Below are 18,540 nucleotides of genomic sequence, written 5' to 3'. Positions count from 1 at the left end.
AGGAGTCTCTGTTCTCACTATCCGAGGAAATAAAAGCGTTTTCTGGCATTAGTTTCTGGACAAATCCTCTCAAATTGGTTGATTTAGAAAGACGGTAGAAGTTGAAGTGGTAAAAAACAATTGACAATGTAACTCAAAGACTCAGGATCCACATTTCATTTTTTTTAATCTCACAAAACACATGAATCTGAGACATGAGCTCTCTTTTCCTTCTGTGCAGCGAAACAATCTCACCGATTTTAAAAACAAGGGAGAAGAAAATAATTTATACATCCTTTTTTTTTTTTTTTTAATCATATCTACAAAAATAAAATAAAATACGAGGACTAAGGCTTTACAGAAATAAAGAAAAAAGAACATAAAACAAGTGGGTCTGATCTCTATATTACACAAGTGACAAATGTTTTTTTATTTATTTTTTTAAAAAGACAAAATAAAAAGACAATGAGATGATAGTTAAAGACGTGTGTATGCATACAGTAGTTTGCACCGTGCAGGGAAGTTTGTTTGTGCAACATTTTTTTTTTTTCAAAGGAATCAGTTATAGCTTCTTTCTTTTTTTTCTTACAGCCCGTTGAGGCCGAAACGCTGATGTCAATGTACAAGATAAATGTCTGAAAAGAAGAAATCATGGAAGATACAAAGAAACTGAGGTGTAGAGGTAGAAATTGGAGATGAAAAATGCTGTAGTTAGAGGTGGGGAGGAAAGAAGAGGCTCAGACCATCTGGCATCGTTTTGTGGACGACACATATGTTACGCATGCGATGACTGAGCGTCCACAGCGTGGCATGGAAGTGTGGTAAAACAAAACAGGAATATGTTGCTTTCTCTTGTCGCGTCGTGGACAAAACCATCTGGTCTGAGATGCTTGAAAATCAGCATGCCAAAAATATCGCGAGACAAAAAACAAACTGTTCCCTTCAAAACACCTCTGAAGACATATTTCATTTTGGTAGAATATTTAAACATTTTAGCACAAATCCCTCAAGTTCACACGGGGCCAGCGGCCTGAAAATGAGCCGTAGTGGCACTCATTTTAAGTTTCAACTCTTTTTCTTTTTTGTTCACATGTGAAAGCCAGGTGTCATCTCCGTCGGTGTTTGTTGGCTGAAGAGTGAAAACCTTCCACCAGGTAGTGAAATATCCCATGAATAGTGTCGTCTGGCTGGCGGTGTGTAAACGTACTTGGCGTCTGGTTTGTTCCGGTCGGTAGTGTTTCGTTAGGTTCGTCCGGGTAAACTCACTAAAGTTAGTATTTGAAACCAGCTCAAATAACATCCAGTCCAGCGGGTTTCCTCCCAGAAAGAACGTACATTTAAACTCGACGAAGTTCTTTGCGTGCGGCGGTTTAAATGCGTATTGTCTGTCTCGTGTTTTGATAGAATTAGTCCAAGATAAATGGCGAAAAAAAAAGCACTTGGCTTTAGTGTCAAGTCTTTGCTGGTTACACGAGCCTCAACCAAGGCGTTCAAAAACCTCTCTGAACGTCAAGGACGTCCAAAAGTAGTTTGACATGTTGTTGCTGTTGGATGAGATCAATACCACTCTTGTGTCTGCGTGTTGAGTACCGTGCAGCAGCCAGTTAGCTTAGCGTAAAGACTGGAAACAAAGGGCGGGAAAACAGCGAGCGTGGCCCCGTTTTAAGGTTATAAAATCCACCGACGAGCAACTCTGAAGTTCACTAATTACGTTCAGGCGGAGAAACATACAGAGACTCCAGGAGCTAATGAGATGGAACATGCTAACATGCGCTTCAGAGACGCCGGTGTGTAGATGTTGCTACAGTTGGACAGTAGCCGGGCTAGTTATTTCCCCCGTTTCCAGTCGCTAAGCTAAGCTAAGCTAAGCTAAGCAGCTGCTAGCTTCGTTTCTACTGTACATATACTTAAGTGGTGTTGATTTTTTGCAAATAAGTGTATTTCCCAAAATGTCAAACTATTCAATTAGATACATTGTTGCTTCATCGAACAGTTGCATGTATAGCAGCATGTGTGTGGGTTTACAAAATGTTATTTTATTAAGCTTTTGATGTTCTCAAGTTGTTCTGTGCAGAGGCTCTTTCCGACACTGGGAGGCGGGAGAAGTTGCTGGTTGACAGTGTGTACCGCGGTACGCACACACACACACACACAGTACACCGCAGAGCGGTTTGGAGGGTGAACAGTCCAATCATCAGCTGCAGACGGGCAACGTCAGCGGCAATATTTGGCAGCAATTTAATCGAGTTACAAACGGGGTTTTCAGCGAATATTCAAGTTTCTAAAGCTCGACTGCGTGTTGGTCTCCTTTCCTCAGAGTTGTCGTCAACATAGCCGGCCTTGAGCTTCTCCCCCCAAAGCATCCTAAATCTCCCCCAAAAAAACAAGCCGACATGATCAGAAGAGCCGTGTGAATCCACTGAGATCCCTTTACGCCTCTGAAGCAGCATTTCAGTAGTAAACAGCGCAGTAGTGTTTCCAGAACTTAAGAATGAACTCCGTGTCACTTAAATGAGGACTTGAGGACGAGTCAGTGTGGCTGCAACTGTTCCCAAGGACTCCAGAGACTCTCCCACCACAATGTGGGGATATGAAGGTCTGAGATGAACGAAATGGTTAAATGTGTGTGTGTGTGTGTTCCTTACCCAGTGCAAATAACCTGAATTATATAGACACAGTCCTTCGGCCGTGGTGGCAGGTGAACTCAGTGTAAAGCAACCAGTGGAGGTGGGGGGGGGGGGGGGGGGGGGGGGGGCTTAAACATCAGCCCCCAAATAAAGTCAGTGGCATCTCCAGTCCCTGATCCGTCCACTGTAGGGAACGTACACGACATAGGGATGCATTGTGGGTAAAGTGCAGGGGTGATGGGTCCCTCGGATTTGTCCTTAAATTAACAATTCGACACTTCTCTGCTCCGTTCCTTCAACCGGCTCTTTAAAAGCAAGACATACACAACTCCTTTTCCTTCAGATATCCAACATGGGTCATTTTTTCCCCCTCACTTTCCATTCTTCCAACTTTTTCCTTTCTCGTCACCAGTCAACTTGTCTTCTGCCTTATTTTTGTTGTTGTTTTGTTCCTTCATACTCTTTCCTCAGTCCGTCCTGGACTCCCTCGTGCTCTGGTAGGAGAGTCAAGAGGTTGATGCTGAAAACAGCCACTTGTCCTTCCCGGGCTGTGTTCCACTGGCCAGTGCATGCAGGGACGAGGGGGGGTTGAGGGGGAGGCAGGGAGGCAGGGAGGCAGGGAGGCAGGGAGGCAGGGAGGATCGAGCGACCGCAAGCACGTCCTCTCTGCAGCGACGTCAGAATCCCGTCGACTGAATCTTGGGCTCTGCTGGACTGCCCTCTTTGCCTGGTTGGGTTCAAGGGATAAAGAAATGAAGATATTATACAGTGAAGTAAACAGCCATTGTTCTGTGAAGGTTTAAGATTCAGCCGCCCCTCACCGTCTCCTGAGCCACGGTCCAGACTTGGTGTCCTGGAGACGGTTGCAGAGCCGCACTGCTGGTCCTCCGACTCCTGATTGACAAAAGGCTCTCTGAGGGTCGTTAACAGCTTTTGATGGGACTTCTCGATTTCCTGTAAAGGGGTGAAGATGCAGGACATTAAACAAGAAGAACATCAGTGTCGGACTGATGTAAACCTCCCCACCTCGTTACCCTCTCAACACAAACTCACCTTCAGCTGGCGCAACTTGCTCATCAACCCCTCGATCGTGTGGAAAATCTCATCCACGTTTTTGATCACGTGGCTCTGGTGCCCGGCCTGCGATTGGCCCGTTTCCTCTTCCCGTTCCGGTTGCACAGCCTCCGATCGGCTGAGCTGTGGAGCGCAGGCCGGCGGCGACGTCGCCTCCTCTGGAGGCCGGGGGAAGTGGCTGGCGGTGGGAGGGTCTGTGAGGTCATCGGTGACGCTCTCTCCCTGCTCTGTAGGCAGGACCAAGTAGAAAGTGTTCCCTAGAGGGCAGAGAGTGTGCCGGTGAGTCATTCAAAGAGTAGATTCTCTGCCTTCTGTCTGAATGAATAATAGAAATGTAAATAAAAAGAAGTCTTTGTCTGATAAAAGCTACAGAACTTCACCAATTTAGTCGTCATTTACCCTGCGTAGTGGCCTCGCCTCTCGGCTTGGATGATTGGAGGGTGACATCAGCAGTGATGTCATCAGGGACAGAAGAAGAAGAAGAAGGACCCGCAACCACAGCTATAGCACAGGATAGAGGATAGAGAAGTGTGTGTGGAAGGGTTTGTATGTGATTTAAGGAAGCAGTGAAGAAGAAGGTGGTGAAGTGTGTGACGAGTGTTGTTGTGAAAGAGCACGCAGACAAAAGAGGAAGAGCAGATTCAAGTGTGTAAGAAACAAAATAATGAATCACGGGGTGCAGAGAAATCATGCAGAGGAAGGCAGCCGTTAAAGACACCCAGAAACAAAGGCTTCAAATCCTTATCAGAGTCGGATTAACTCAGCGCGCCCGGTCGAAGAATCAAAGAGAACTTTTTGAAAGTTGTTTTTTCTCCATTTGATCCGATACCTTTCCGTATGACCTGAATGCTGCCGGATTGCTCTGCGTCCGGGGGCGGAGCCTCTAGTTCGGGCTCGGCCTCCCATTCGTTGGTGCTAAAGTTGAGGACAGTCTCCAGCGACTCCGGCCGCCGTCTTTCGGCGTACGAGCTCCTGTCATTGGCCGCCTCGTTGGTGGGCGTGTCATCTGAATAGTGGCTCCAACCGTCCTCTTCCAAATCTCGTAATATGAGCTGCCTGAGCGTTTCAACTGTGGAGGCACGAACACAACAAACACAAACTTTACTTGATTGTTTTGGTATTCCTCAGCTGGCTGACTACTAAAATACAGTACATTTAAATTTCTCCAGTCACAACGTCCGCTTTGGCTTCAGTAAAGATGTAGAAAAAGCAGCTCTACCGTTGTTGTGTGGAACAGCTGCAAACAACGCAAATAGATATAGATAAATAGATAAATAGATAGATAGATAGATAGATAGATAGATAGATAGATAGATAGATAGATAGATAGATAGATAGATAAATAGATAAATAGATAAATAGATAAATAAATAGATAAATAAATAAATAGATAAATAAATAAATAAATAAATAGATAAATAGATAAATAGATAAATAAATATGGCCATTTTTATATTTGTAGAGCGGATGGAGCTTTAGCATCCTACAGTTTGCAGCAGTGATGCCTTTGATTCCTTCTCACCGTCTTGTAAAGCGGACTCCGCCACGCCGACCGCTTTCCTTTCGTCACAGACGAAGGCTCCCGATTGGTCCGTAGTTGCGTTTGCCGAGAGCACGATGTCGTCGCTGGAGGAATGCGTCTCCATGGAGTCTGACTGCTCCGCTGTGGAGTTATCTGGAAGATAAAAAAGTAAAAAATATATATATATAAATATATATATATATCTATACACACACATACATATACACACATTTGCAGACAGGTGATTACAATGTGGTTAATACCTGTATAGACATTGCTGCCAGTTGACACTGGGGACGCACTGCGGAGACTCGGGGAGCTTTAATAAATAAAAACACAACGAAAATAAATGTGTAAAAAGAACTTGAAGCAACCTTCTGGCAAAGCAGCCCCGACACATCCCTGTATTTATTATTCACACACATCAGAATACTCACGATGTAGGTGTGGACGCGTGATTGATCAGAGGTGAAGAACCGCCAGCCGAGGAGATGGTCTTTTCAAGTAAATCCTTCCAGCTGCAAAACAAGAACGGAGGTTTCTGGAGGCTGAAGAGGACCACGGATGCACGGAAAGCCTTCCCCGAGGCGAACACAAGGAAAGGAAAAGAGCTTACGTGTTTTTCTCTGATGACGTCCCGGCCACCAGCTCATAGATCTGCCTCTCCGTGGTGCTGATGACGTAGAGGGCTTTGTTATCTGGACAGAAATCACAACATTTACACACTTGAGCACCAGAACGCAGGAGAGCATCGATCGGCTTGTCGTCGGGGTGACACGCGGCCTTACCTGTAGCTACGGAGCGGACCAGCAGCAGAGAGTCCAGCTTCACCAGAGGGCTGAAGGAGGTCTTGCTGTCCCCGCTGCCTCCTCCGCCTCCACCCAGCCAGCGGGATGGATACCTCAGCTGCAGCCGGTCGTCCGGGCCCCGCTGGAGGAGGACCAGGCAGTCGGACAGCAGCAGCGCTTGAATCTCTGATGGAGGGAGACAGAGGCGTGTGATTAAGGGAAGGGAGCCACACAGAGGTACTGGTACTGTCAGAGGTACTGACCTATCTGCTTGTCTTTGCTGATTTTCCACGTGAGAGGACCTTCGTGGATCATTCTCTTCGTGCTGAGGTCTAGACTCTGTGAGGGGGGAAGAGTAAACAAAAACACATTCAGGCAAAGAGGGAGGAATGCCTGTGAACGAGGAAGGAAGGGGACTTTATCATTTGACTACCTTGAATAGAGGGGCAGCGTCCAGCCTGCGTTGGTATTGGCTGAGGCGTTGCCGGTGCTCCGTTTCCCTGACAACCTCGTTTACGGCCTGCAGTATCCCTCTGCAACAAGCCTGGGCGCGCTGAAGCGAGGGGAGGTCCGACGAACCGGCTAAACGGAACAACAAGAACATGGGTTTTAAAAATCGTGCTTTGCTTTGGCGTGTTTTCCCGTGTTGCTGGTCTCTCGGTTCCTCACCCTCTGTGTGTTTCATGATGTTGTCCAGCAGCAGCGGGTACTTGGTGAGCCTCTGCATCTCGGACACCAGCAGGTCTTTGAGCTGCAGCCTTCGACAGTGAGGACTCGCTTCACACTCCTGAACAAATGGGGAACACGCGAGCACGTAAAGCACGAGGCTGCACGGGGACAAAGGCTGCACGGGTATAAAGGTGTGTGTGTGTGTGTGTGTGTGTGTGTACCTGGATAATGTGAGCGAAGCGAGGGTCTTTGCGCTGTTTGTTCTTGATGAGCTCCTGAGCCTGAGACTGCTGGCTGCACAGCTGCGACGCCTGCTCCTGAAACTCGTCTCCGGCTGCGTCCTCAAACTGGAAACACCCCCCCCCCCGCCGCCGTTAACGTACTAATAACTACACTGCACACAAACACCTGTCACATCACAGAGAAATGAGGAGACGGAGCCGACGGCAGCGGTGGTTATTTGACTCACCCTGGCCAGCATAACGTCCCCGATGTCCTGAACGATGGGAGTTTCCCGTCGCTTCTTCATCTCCTCGCACAGACTTGCTGCAAAGAGGAGAGACAGAAGGAGAGGAGAGACAGAAGGAGAGGAGAGACAGAAGGAGAGGAGAGACAGAAGGAGAGGAGAGACAGAAGGAGAGGAGAGACAGAAGGAGAGGAGAGACAGAAGCAACATTAAGTTAAGCTAAATGCGAGTCTACTTTGGCATTAACATCACACCATTTCCCTTCGCGTTGGCTCTTAATTAAAGCCCAGAGTACATATTGACTCAGTAACGCTGCAGGCTGAGATTACAGTCACAACCTTTGCTTGGTATTTGCTTCACTTATTATTATTTACCTGGTAAACACGCAGCCCTGACTACATGTTGACTCAAAGCACAACTCACTTTAAGGTGCAGACAGAAGAAGCAGAAAGCAGCGACGCTCTTACAGGACAGGCAACTTCTACCTGTAAATGCTTACTCTTCTTTCACTTTTGTTTCTCAGTTGAGTGCGACTCGTGCACTCTTTCATTTACACAGACTGACCGTGGAGTTCATAGACTTGGGGCAGGTTGGGGAAGATGCAGGCCAGCTCATCGGAGTTCAGCACAGACCTCATCTTCTGGAAGAAGACCTGGTCCAGGACCCTCAAGGTCCGCAGGTGGGACGCCTCGGTGGTGAAGAGCTCTGGTGATGCAGAGAAGAGGGACGCCAACAGAGAGGGTTATCAACATCAGTATCAAGGAGTCTCAAAACTGGGATTTCTGGCAAGTCACAATCAAATAAAATATATATCGGCTGTTAACGTGCGTGTTGAATTTGACTCGTACCGTATATGACGGCCTGTCTGTCCACCTCCCTCGGACTGAGCGTGGCGAGCAGCTGAGGAGGAACCGTGTCCTGCCAGTTCTGACCGTCGGACACCTCCTCCTCCAGCGCCGCAGCGTCCGGCAGCAGGGCCAGCGGTGAGTCCACACTCCTGCAGAGTCAAGGGACGGACAGACGAACAGAAGACAAACCGTTCTTAAATACACGAACGTAGCCGTCACAAAACAAATCTTTATGGGGAGGAGACGCGATCATTTCTGTCTTGTGAACCAAACTATTTCATCTTCAAGCATGTGGGAGAGAAGTCAGCCTTCTTTATTTCTTATTCCCTGCCAGACAGTCACTGATCATCTAGGGGGGATGACATTGACACTCACCTGCGTCTAGACCGAGGGGTGTATGGGGGTGTAGGGTTCTCTAGAGACCTGAGTTTGAGAGAGAGTGGAGAGAGAGATGGCATGAGGTGAAAACCTACGCTTCCATGGGGGGGTAACGTCCCGGGTGTTTGAGTCAAAGGGGTGCGGTCTCAATCTTGGAAGCTTATTATTCATCCCTGTCTGAAGGATGCAAAAAGAAATCTCTCAAAGAAATTTGAGATGACGTTCGGGCTTCGTGGCTCTTTACCGTGCGGAGCTGCTGGATGCGGACGACGAGGTGCTGTGCTGCAGCAGCCTGAGGCCCGGCCCCTCCCGCTCCTCCCCGCAGTCCTCCATGTCCACGTCGCTGCGAGAGCGAGGGACGGACTCCGTCCCGGAGACAACGCCCCGCCGCCGGCCTTCTCCCTGAGCCTTCAGCGACTCGCTGCGTGCCAGACGCACTGAGACCGTAGGACTGAGAGAGAGAGGAGAAAACACACGGCATTACCGAACCCTTCCAGGTGCTTCACCGGCCACGTGAGCCGACGCTGAATACAAACGAGAGCCGATGATGTGGTTTAAGAGAGCTACCTGTCCATGCTGTCCTCCCCCAGGCTGCTGGAGGAGAGCCTCTGCGGGTCGGCAGCGTCTCCTCCCTCCTCCTCCTCCGTCTCCGTGTGATTCTCAAACTGCTGAATGATGTTTCTCACGCTGCCAGGACGGACTGCAGACACGGGCACTGCGTAAGTGTACAGTGCAGTTAACAAACAAACTATCGGCAGAAACGTGTCTACAATGAGGTGGCACACAAACTACATACGACCATGAATAACAACGCAGCTGGGTACGTTTGTTGGAAATCAAAATTGTGAAAAAACAGAAGTGAAATGGTAAAACATATACCTTCGGTGGGAGACACCGGGACATGGAATGCTACAAAAACAAAATGAAACAAAAGGAAACGGTGAAATCAGAACAAGACAAATGAAAAAAAAATCCATAAATCAATGAATAAACCTGCAAAAACAATAAAAGGACAAACAGAGGACAGAAATAAATCAATATGGTCTGACATCACAAGTCTGTGTGTGCGTACTTCTCATGTAGTGTACCAATACTGTCAGCTGATAACAACGACTCACACACTGATAATTGTATTTTAAATACTGACAATGCACTCATGAGTAAACCAAAGTTATGAATTTAAGTATTTCGACAATTAACGGGGTTTAAATGTCAGGTTACAATAACAGATGAATAGAGCGATCGGTGGCTTGATTTAAGGATGTTTGCCGAAATACAGCCACTGACACGAGTCATCATTTACTGTGTGTGTGTGTTGTAAATTGTTTGAGTTGCATGTTTACTTTTATTGTGAAGAGCATGAAACAGGAAGTGCTTTTACTGTGAAGGAGCGAGAAGTAGCATGGTACGTGTGTTATTGATGCTCACAATGATGATGATAAGTAGAAAAACCCTGTATGTCGGGTGCAAGAGTGCGCTCTTTTTTACTCTAACAGCTGTAATACTGCAGTTACAGAAGTTCAAACGTGTCTTGGTCGTCATTAGAAGCTCCACTTCACAACACTGTGTGTGTGTGTGTGTGTGTGTGTGTGTGTGTGTGTGTGTGTGTATTTACTGGACTGGGATGTGGACCGGGGTTTGCCGATGTACTTCAGGATGGGATTTCTCTTTTTATCCTCTCCATCTTTCTCTTTCTTGGTACCACTCAGCTGTGGCGACAGGAACCACAAAGTCATGTCACACAATCACACGAAAAACTATTTACAAAAGAGAACAGATGCTCAGGTTTACATTTAAAGTACAACCTGCCTCGTGCATTTACTACGACTTCATTTGTAGACGTGTGGCTTCAACATAACATCTGACAACGTTATTGCTGCAACTGCCATTTACCTTTTTCGTCTTTAAGAAGGCGAGCCACTTCTCCTTCTCTGTGCTCAGACCAGGGAAGACCTTGGAGTCTCTGAGCTTGATACCCGAATGACGCAGGTACAAGTGCACGGCCGACGCGAGAGGTGAACTGAGGGAGGGAGGGGGAGAGCGAGAGAGCGAGAGAGAGGACAGATGTAGTGGGGGGGGCAAACGTGAGGAGAATAGACCACAAGGGAAAACAAACAGAGTCAAGATGTTAACAAAGAAAGAAGCAGATCTCTCAAACAGACTGCTGATCAATGGCATTTCACTGCAACAGAGGAGACACGTGGTTTACCTCCTGTCCTCTTCGTGCTTCGATCTGGAGCGGGAGCAGAAAGAGAGACATAAAAAGGCTGTTAACTCACAACAGGCTTCCTGAGAGATATCCAGTTTAGTTCCTCGAAGCTAAATCCAGTTCATCCAGGTGCAAAGGAAAAGGTGTAAGAGACACACGGCGGTGCTGCAGTCATGTGATGAGAGTGTGTGTGTGTGTGTGTGTAAATGCCAAGTGGTTTCCAGGTTTTGCCGCTGTGGTAATGACCTTTGTTATGATAGCCTGGCTGAGCTCCTTCTGTCGCTTTGTAATAACTGTTTTATTGGGCCCCAAACATCTGACCCTGTTGCTAGGCAAACCTGGTTCAACAGTCTTGAGTGTGTGTGTGTGTGTGTGTGTGTGTGTGTGTGTATCGGTTAATCACGTCATGATTGCAGCCACATGTTGAAGTGAACCAAGTCATGGTTCATCTCATGGCATAAGAGTAAAAATATGTGAATAAATTCCAAAGGAAAACTAAACTCTCATTCGTTTGACATGACGCAGATGAAGGTGATTTGGAGCGCATCAGTCGGAGAGACTCACAGTATTTCCCAGAGGATGGTGACCTGTTTGTCCACCACCTGTCTCTCCTTCACCGGGTCTCCATCCAGCGGCAGCAGGTCTTCTTCTCCGAACAGAGAGCCGAGACCCATCATCTGCTTGTTCCTTCGGAAAAAAAACACAAGCGAATCACGGATCAATACGAGCTCTTGAAGATGGTCGTTATTCATCTTAACTGCTATCAGTCTTGAGCTGCGGTGTACCTGTAGTCCTGGATCTGGTCTTGGATGTCCGGCAGCACCTGCTGCTGCAGCTCAGACAGAGGTCCTCTGATGTCCTCCTGGGCATGAAGGCGACCCTCTGAAACGGAGACAACATTACGTTCCTCACAAGCTACCGTTATCACAGCCATGAAGCGGCATGAATACAACACTTCAACAAGGTCTTCTTACCGATATCCGAGAGATACTCCTCTCGTACTTTGATTTTCAGAGGCTACGAGGAGGAAAAAAAAGAAACATTTTGTCTTGTAAATTTGAACATGATGCAAGGTGTAAGTGGTATCCAGCAGTTAAGGAATACAAGTATTACATCATTGAGACGAGTCGGTACTCACTGCGTCCGGGTCCAGGAAATGGGAGCAGATCTGAGGTGCAAGTGCGCGGGCGTCTTTAGGGCTGGAGCTCAGGTAGGCCTCCACCGACAGGTAGAACAGCTGTTATGAACACACACGACCATGCATGTAAGCAAGCGAAGCCAGGTGTACACAAGGAAACGTAAGACGGTGGATTAGGGCCACTGTAGGTAAAAAAACACAACACCCCCCCCCCTAGCCCTTTCATTCTCTTTTATTAAACCTACAATGGCCTTAATACGCCATCATAGAAATGTCATCCAAAAATACTGATATTCCAACACTTTGTTTCATTACATTTGTTGAAATACAACACAGACTGACCAGAGGGTTGGGGTCCAGAAGCTGGGTGAAGACGTATCTCATGAACACCGCCATGTGTGCCGGGCGGGACTTCAGCAACTCGATGTCCTGGAACGGACCGTCCATCTGACAGGAAGACACAAAAGATATGAAATGATTGTGTCGATGGAGGAAACACAAGATGGAAGAAGGAAAAGGAGGAAAATGTAGCGGAGGCAACAGAAAGCATCCCATCGAAGCCGATCGAGTTTGAGTCAAACCGAACGTTCTTCTCACCTCGTTGAATGCATAGCCGTCATCCTCTTCCTCCGGGCCGATGATCTGGGCCTTTCCGCCCTTTGAGCAGAGAAGCGCACACGCACACACACGCGCACACACACACACACACACACACGCACACGCACACACACGCACACACGCGCACACACACACACACACACAGAATTCAAGAGACAGGAAGGCACTCAGTCACACGCTCGAGAACACTGACAAGCACATCTGCCATTTTCATCCATATGCTGCGCATGCAGGGCTCAGTGCACGGTGGGGGGGGTGGGGGGGGGGGGGTAGTGGTGATGATCTTCTCAGTCTCAGCCGCTCGTCTCGTACATTTTAAACAGCTATGCAAGTCACGGTGAGAGAGATGGAGAGGAACAGACGAAGAGGAAAGAACAGCGCTGCATCTCAAAGTAGGGAGATCATTTTGTTTTTTCCCAGAATGACATGGTGAACAGTTCAGTACTTTGTGCTGCATGCGAGGACCTCATCACTGCCAGGAGCGTCTATCTCAGAGTGAATGCAAGTGTGTGTGTGTGTGTGTCCTTCTCACCGAATCAGACAGGGTGTGTGTGTCGGAGTTCTGCCGTCGGTGTTGTGGGGTCCTGAAGGAGAATGAGGGAGAGGAGTGGGGACTCTCAAGGGCCTGGGGAGGGAGGGAGGGAGGGAGGGAGCACGAGGGGGGCGGGATGAGTGGGACCGTCACATACACAATCGCTCACATACGATCTCACCGGTTTATGAAAAGACAAAGCTGTGCAGCCTACCTCCATGTCTCCTTCGCTTGAGTCCATCGACAGCCGACCTGCCAAAGAGCACACAGCAGCTTTAAACCACTCTCACCTCGAGTGTAATGACTTCAACACGATGAATCAGATCTCCATCTATTTTATCGTGCCTGTACCTGAGATATTTCATTAAAAAGGTAAAAGGTGAAGAGAAGCAAACCTTCTCCTGCTTGGACGTAGCTTGTGGTACATTCTGATCGCGTTCCCTCCTGGAGAAGCAGAATAAAGCCTCAGTTGGTTTTGTGAGAAGGACCTCAGATCATTTTTGATTAGACTTCCAAATGACCTGATCAGTGATTGAATATGTGCTCGTCTACCGTTTTTCGCCTGGTGTCTGACGCGATGCGCTTTAACATTTTTTTTGCAGATCAAAATACTATTTCCGAAAACAAAAAACATATCGAGAGGGGTTTTCAGTGAACAGATAACAACATGTCGTGTCTCCTCACCTGATCTTGCTGAATCTTGAAGCGGACTTGGTGAGCTCTCCTCTTGGCACTTTCAATCCGCTCACCCAGCGACAGCGACGGGTTCCTCAACTGCTCCTCCATCAACTCCTGTTACGTGGTTATCAACAGCAGATTTCAGCTTGTTACTAGTGATGCAACTAGCACGATGCAACAAGGGGTTATGTGCAACACTACAGCATACTATAATGTGGGACATTTCAGATCCTTACATGGAAATTCTCTATTTTCTTTCCATCTACAGGAGGATGCAGTCAGGGATCAGAACTGAACTGGGACAGCGTGTGTGTGTGTGTGTGTGTGTGTGTGTGTGTACCTGCAGTTCAGCTTCTTCCTGCTCCAGCATTTTCCTGAGTATCTGAGTGGCATGTTTCTGTACTTCTGGGTCCTAAAAGTCACATTTACAACATTGTATATTAGCTTCATCTTTGCTTCATATTGTCAATCTTAAGTTTTTGTTGACAAGATGATGCCGGCTGTAAAAGGTGACATCATTTCATTCACCTGCAGTGGTTTGGGTCCAGTGATTCTTTGGGAAGGGATGCTGCTCAGTCCAGACAGCAACGGTGGAGGTGGAGGGGGCGGAGCCTCCCCACCCAGAGACGTCCTCTGATTGGGTGTGAGGTCAGTGGGGAGGGGCTCTAGGGGCAAGGAGGAGGCGAAAGGGGGCGGTCCTTGTAGTGTCAGAGCAGCGTACGGACCCGCTATGAGACGATAAATAAAATAAAATGAATAGCCGTAATGGAATCAGGTAAATACAGGCAAGAGAGCGGAAATTTACTGAAAACACAATCACATTTGTGTCAAACTCACATTTGATGAGCTTTACAACCTCCTGGTGGGACATGGAGGACACCAGCGAGCCGTTCACCTGAGAGAACACAGAGAAGAGGAAGATCAGCAAGACTAAAAACAGGAAGAAACCAAGAAACTTCAGATTCGGTGTCTGTGATGTAAAGCAGTAAAAACCTTTATGATTCGGTCCCCTTCCTGCACCCCGGCCTTGACTGCTGCTCCACCTGTAAAGACGAGAACGGGCACACTGTGAAGCGCTTGTAGAGGGCGGAGACACAACTTTAGCTCACGTTGTGTGCACGTGTCTCACCTGGTCGGACATTCTGCACCAGCTTGACCCTCTCTCCACATACAGTGAAGCCGAAGCCGAGCTGGTCCTTCTGCACGACCACACATCTCTGGACAAGACCGGTACCTGGAAGAGGACAGAAGGATGTTGAGGGAGATGTTAAATGATATTTAGATATGGGGAGAGAAAAATTAAATCCACCGGCGTGGGAAGTCGCCGTTACCCGTACTCTCAGCATGGATGTCCACCATTGGCTCCCTCTGCTGGGTGGCAGAGGATTTGCGCTCCGAGTCCCCGATGGTCAGACTGCTGAGCCTGGGTTTGAGAGAAAGGAGGCTGAGCATGAAACAATAAAGTGTGGTAACGATTTAGAAAATGCTCCGAGGGTGTTGGATGCACTGAGGGAGGGGGAGATCTGAAGGGAATACGTGACGAGAGGGAGGATCGAGATAAATACAAAGTGATGCAACATGTCAAAGAGAAAGAGGGGGAGCAACAAGAGAGGAGAGGAGGATGTGAGGAGGCAGAGGATTCAGAGGTTTTGAGCACATTGTGAGATGTGTGTGTGTGTGTGTGTGTGTCTAAAAGGCATTAAAAGCAACACGAAAGGAGTCAAAGGGAACACTCACCAAGCAGCAAAAGGGCTGAAAGCGAAGCATGACAGAAAGGAAGGAAAAAGGCAGATAAAAGGGGAAAAGAGAGAGAATAAATCCAGCATGAAGACCAGTCTTTAATGAACAGGACAAACTGAGCAAGAGCTTCACATCATCCCCACGCCCGTCATACTCATACAGATTGTAAACACTGAGCCTGGACTTCCAGGAATATATTTATTTGAGGGTGATTGGAACAAGGGCACACGGTGTAAGCACTTCGGTGATTTGGTATTATTCCAGAGGTCGACTGGTCAAGCGGCACTCTGCTTTGATGTCTGGGAGAAATGTCTACGAGATGCTGAGTGAGACTCTGGCATTGCTTCCTTGCCTGTGGTGTCTTTGTTGACGTATCACGGTCCGTCTTCCTCATCTGTGTCTGTAACTGTAGCTTTAATCTTTACAATACTTTAACCCTGACAAGTGATCTAAAACAGAACAGAAGCCCGGCCAGCATGGCAGAATTATCCCGACATCATTAGTTGTATCCCTTTAGTCGGGTTTGTTAACCTGAAATAACACAAGCAGCCACTGAGAAACATGCTGCCACAGCTGTCCTACCTGAACGGGTGGCCGTTTTTCTTATTGGCTGCCCTGCTGTCACATGACACACACACACACAAACACAGGAGGTAGGCACGTGCACAACACACACACACACACAGACACGCACGCACAGGAAAACAGTTGACAGCAGGAGAAACAGGAAAGACACATGATCAAGACAACGATGCGCCGGACAGACAATCACAGAAACACAGTGCAGGGCGAGACGGTGAGTGTGGTGGTGATTGACAAGATGAAACACAAGCGCATCAGCGTTCAGCAGCGGCTCGGTTAAACACAGCTGAGTCACGCGTGACATTCAACAAATAGACACTGAAACTGGCTTAAAACACAAGAGGCGGGAATCCTTATGACTCAATTCACATTCATAGAACTGGGAGTTAACCTAAGTGGTCATGATGAACAGAAAGCAGCTTTCTTATTTAAAGAAAGAAAAGTAAATGCATTATTTTGGAGGCCTGTAACTGTTTTCTCTCTCACCCATCATTGCCTGTGACTGAAATGTTTGATTTCATTTGGTAGAAATGCGCTTACATAAGCCCAAATCTTATTGGTTGAAAAAATATTATATCTTGCCTCTCCGCATTATGGGTGGACTGTTTCTGTAATATACACCATTATATTTTAGTAAACAAACAGTCGTCCCAGATGCCCAAAGACTAAATACAGTATGATAAGAAAACGTCTGTATCTCAGAAACTACAAGGAGCACAATTTTTATTTTATTTTTTACTTTTCTGTGTATATAATTATTGACCCTAGGGTCACATTGTGTTTTTTATGCTTTTAAATGTCTGCTCTGTTAAGCACTTTGTGATACTATTGTCTGTGAAAAGCGCTATATAAATAAAATTCATTCATTCATTCATTCAATGAAGCATTTAGTGTATTTGACAAGTTGAATATCAAAGATATGCAAAAACATGAGAGAAACATTTGACCGTTTTTTTGACTGTCAAAAAAGCGTTTTTTCATGTGATCTAAAAAATGTGTCTTGTTAAAATGTACGGTGTGTAGATTATAAGTATGTCTGTACCAAATTGTATTTCTCTTTCTAATTATAGTGGGCAAAATAACAAACAAATTGACTGTTCGACTGTTTGTTCTCCAAGTTCTGTTCTCTTCAGTGTGAGTTGGTCGGCTAACACACTAAAGTATACACACAATACTAACGTTAGGTTTTAAGATTAAATCTAACAGGCACCCTTAACATTTTTGCCTTTCTTGAAATCGAATAACTCTAGCGTGTGCGCGCTATAAATCGTCCGGGTGCTGCGCTGTATTATTGCTGTCGAGTTCCGCCTTTTTTTTCGTTCCGTCAACAAACTTTATTAACAACGTACAAATAAATAGATTTTTTATAATTTGTGAAATGGTTATTAGAACACAAACAAATGGTTTAATGTTTCTCAGCTCGCAGCTGCTGTTATGCACACAGTACTTTTGCACTCTTTATCGTGTATCACCTCCCAGTACACAGCCTGTCTGACTAGTTTTTCCAGAGGCCACACTGGACCTCAACCGGATAAAGACATGCCAAAAGGCTGATCAGGGAGCAGTGCATTTCAAGGTGTATCCTTAATCACATGAAGTGTTTGGGTGCGAGGCTCGTACCTGTCCAGTGTAGAGGTGGGTTGGCGGAGACTCATGTCTGCAGCCTGTGAGACACTCCTCTGCAGATCGACACTGTCACTGGGCCTCCTTTATCATCATCATCATCATCATCATCATCATCATCATCATCATCTCTTTCCTCTTCAGTTTGCAGTCCACACAATGGAGCTCTCTGTTGTGCTTTGATCAGATCTTCAAGCTACTGGGACAGATGAGTGCTCCTCATGTTCCCATCCACCACCACCACCAGTGGTTCCAGTTAGGCGAGTCAGCAGGATTTAAAAGAATAAAATGCTGCCAAAACTAACTCTCAAATCTCCTCAGTATTCCATTAGTGGTTACAAATAAATACAATAAGAAAATACTGCTGGTGGCTTGATGCAAGAGGCTCAGTCTGCTCCCTCAAAGGTCATCAATCATGAATGAATGGCTGATATGTCTCGCTATGCTGCAGGAGGGTCAACAACTCCCATGCATTTTAGTGTCCGAGTAAAGCCAACTGTAGGCTGGTAAAGTTCAATGCAACTGCAACTCTCGCAGCATTATCTTGATTGATATGGATTGACACCTTTGCGAATATAACTAAACGAAAGCTTAGACTTGTTTACATGTGTGGCTTTGACCAGCTGTGGTTGGCTGAATAATCCCATACAAGTTAAGCTTTAAATGTCGCACGTATGTATCTTGTGACTTGCCTAATTAGCTGACTTAAGTGGGTGAGAACAACCATCTGAAAGCGGGCCTGCTATATATCCAGCTAGCGTTAGCTTCCTGAGGTTAGTTCTACGGAAGGGCCGCGTTCAACCCGCGGCATCGCGTTGGTCCTCAGGCCGACCGAAAGCGCCGTGGGTTCGGCTCTCAGACGCGTCAAGGAGTCGGTCCCCCTCGGAGGGTAGCTAAGCTAACCAGCTACGTCTGCAAGACGAGACGCCGGCATGACTTAAGCTGCATGCGGACAGATGGATGTTGAAGTGGTCGAGATAGTGGACGTCCATGCAAATTCCAGCTCGATATGTCCCGTTTTCCTGCAAATCCAAACACTAAAGCTGCATGTTAGCTAGCTAGCTAGAAG

The 18,540-nt window shown here is 47.0% G+C and overlaps 1 protein-coding gene across 4 annotated transcripts; it reads right to left on the bottom strand.

The window, feature by feature from the left end:
* Positions 1–3,145: 3,145 nt before the first annotated feature.
* arhgef11 (Rho guanine nucleotide exchange factor (GEF) 11) lies at positions 3,146–17,987 on the bottom strand. Of its 4 annotated transcripts, XM_079295457.1 has the most exons (42): positions 17,469–17,987; positions 15,264–15,278; positions 14,858–14,949; positions 14,656–14,760; positions 14,520–14,569; positions 14,364–14,421; positions 14,055–14,254; positions 13,867–13,938; positions 13,533–13,640; positions 13,244–13,292; positions 13,063–13,100; positions 12,849–12,941; positions 12,296–12,355; positions 12,041–12,145; positions 11,699–11,797; positions 11,535–11,577; positions 11,346–11,442; positions 11,125–11,247; positions 10,561–10,584; positions 10,245–10,371; positions 9,967–10,060; positions 9,231–9,260; positions 8,919–9,066; positions 8,596–8,802; positions 8,349–8,396; positions 7,974–8,122; positions 7,690–7,830; positions 7,129–7,205; positions 6,881–7,006; positions 6,660–6,777; positions 6,424–6,572; positions 6,254–6,329; positions 5,991–6,176; positions 5,819–5,900; positions 5,640–5,720; positions 5,466–5,521; positions 5,203–5,355; positions 4,510–4,749; positions 4,080–4,181; positions 3,660–3,937; positions 3,428–3,560; positions 3,146–3,333 (listed from the first exon to the last, which is right to left on the bottom strand). In XM_079295457.1, exons 1-42 carry the CDS (start codon positions 17,501–17,503, stop codon positions 3,284–3,286), a joined length of 4,317 nt encoding a protein of 1,438 aa, XP_079151583.1. In that variant the 5' UTR covers positions 17,504–17,987; the 3' UTR covers positions 3,146–3,283. The 4 variants fall into 4 exon arrangements, with proteins under 4 accessions (XP_079151583.1, XP_079151585.1, XP_079151584.1 ...); XM_079295459.1 differs by lacking the exon at positions 8,349–8,396; XM_079295458.1 differs by lacking the exon at positions 9,231–9,260.
* Positions 17,988–18,540: the final 553 nt, after the last annotated feature.

Source organism: Melanostigma gelatinosum (assembly GCF_949748355.1).
Source record: "Melanostigma gelatinosum genome assembly, chromosome: 23".
NCBI lineage: Eukaryota > Metazoa > Chordata > Actinopteri > Perciformes > Zoarcidae > Melanostigma > Melanostigma gelatinosum.
The sequence above is the reverse complement of the archived record's forward strand: the minus strand, read 5'-3'. Positions and strand labels throughout refer to the sequence as shown.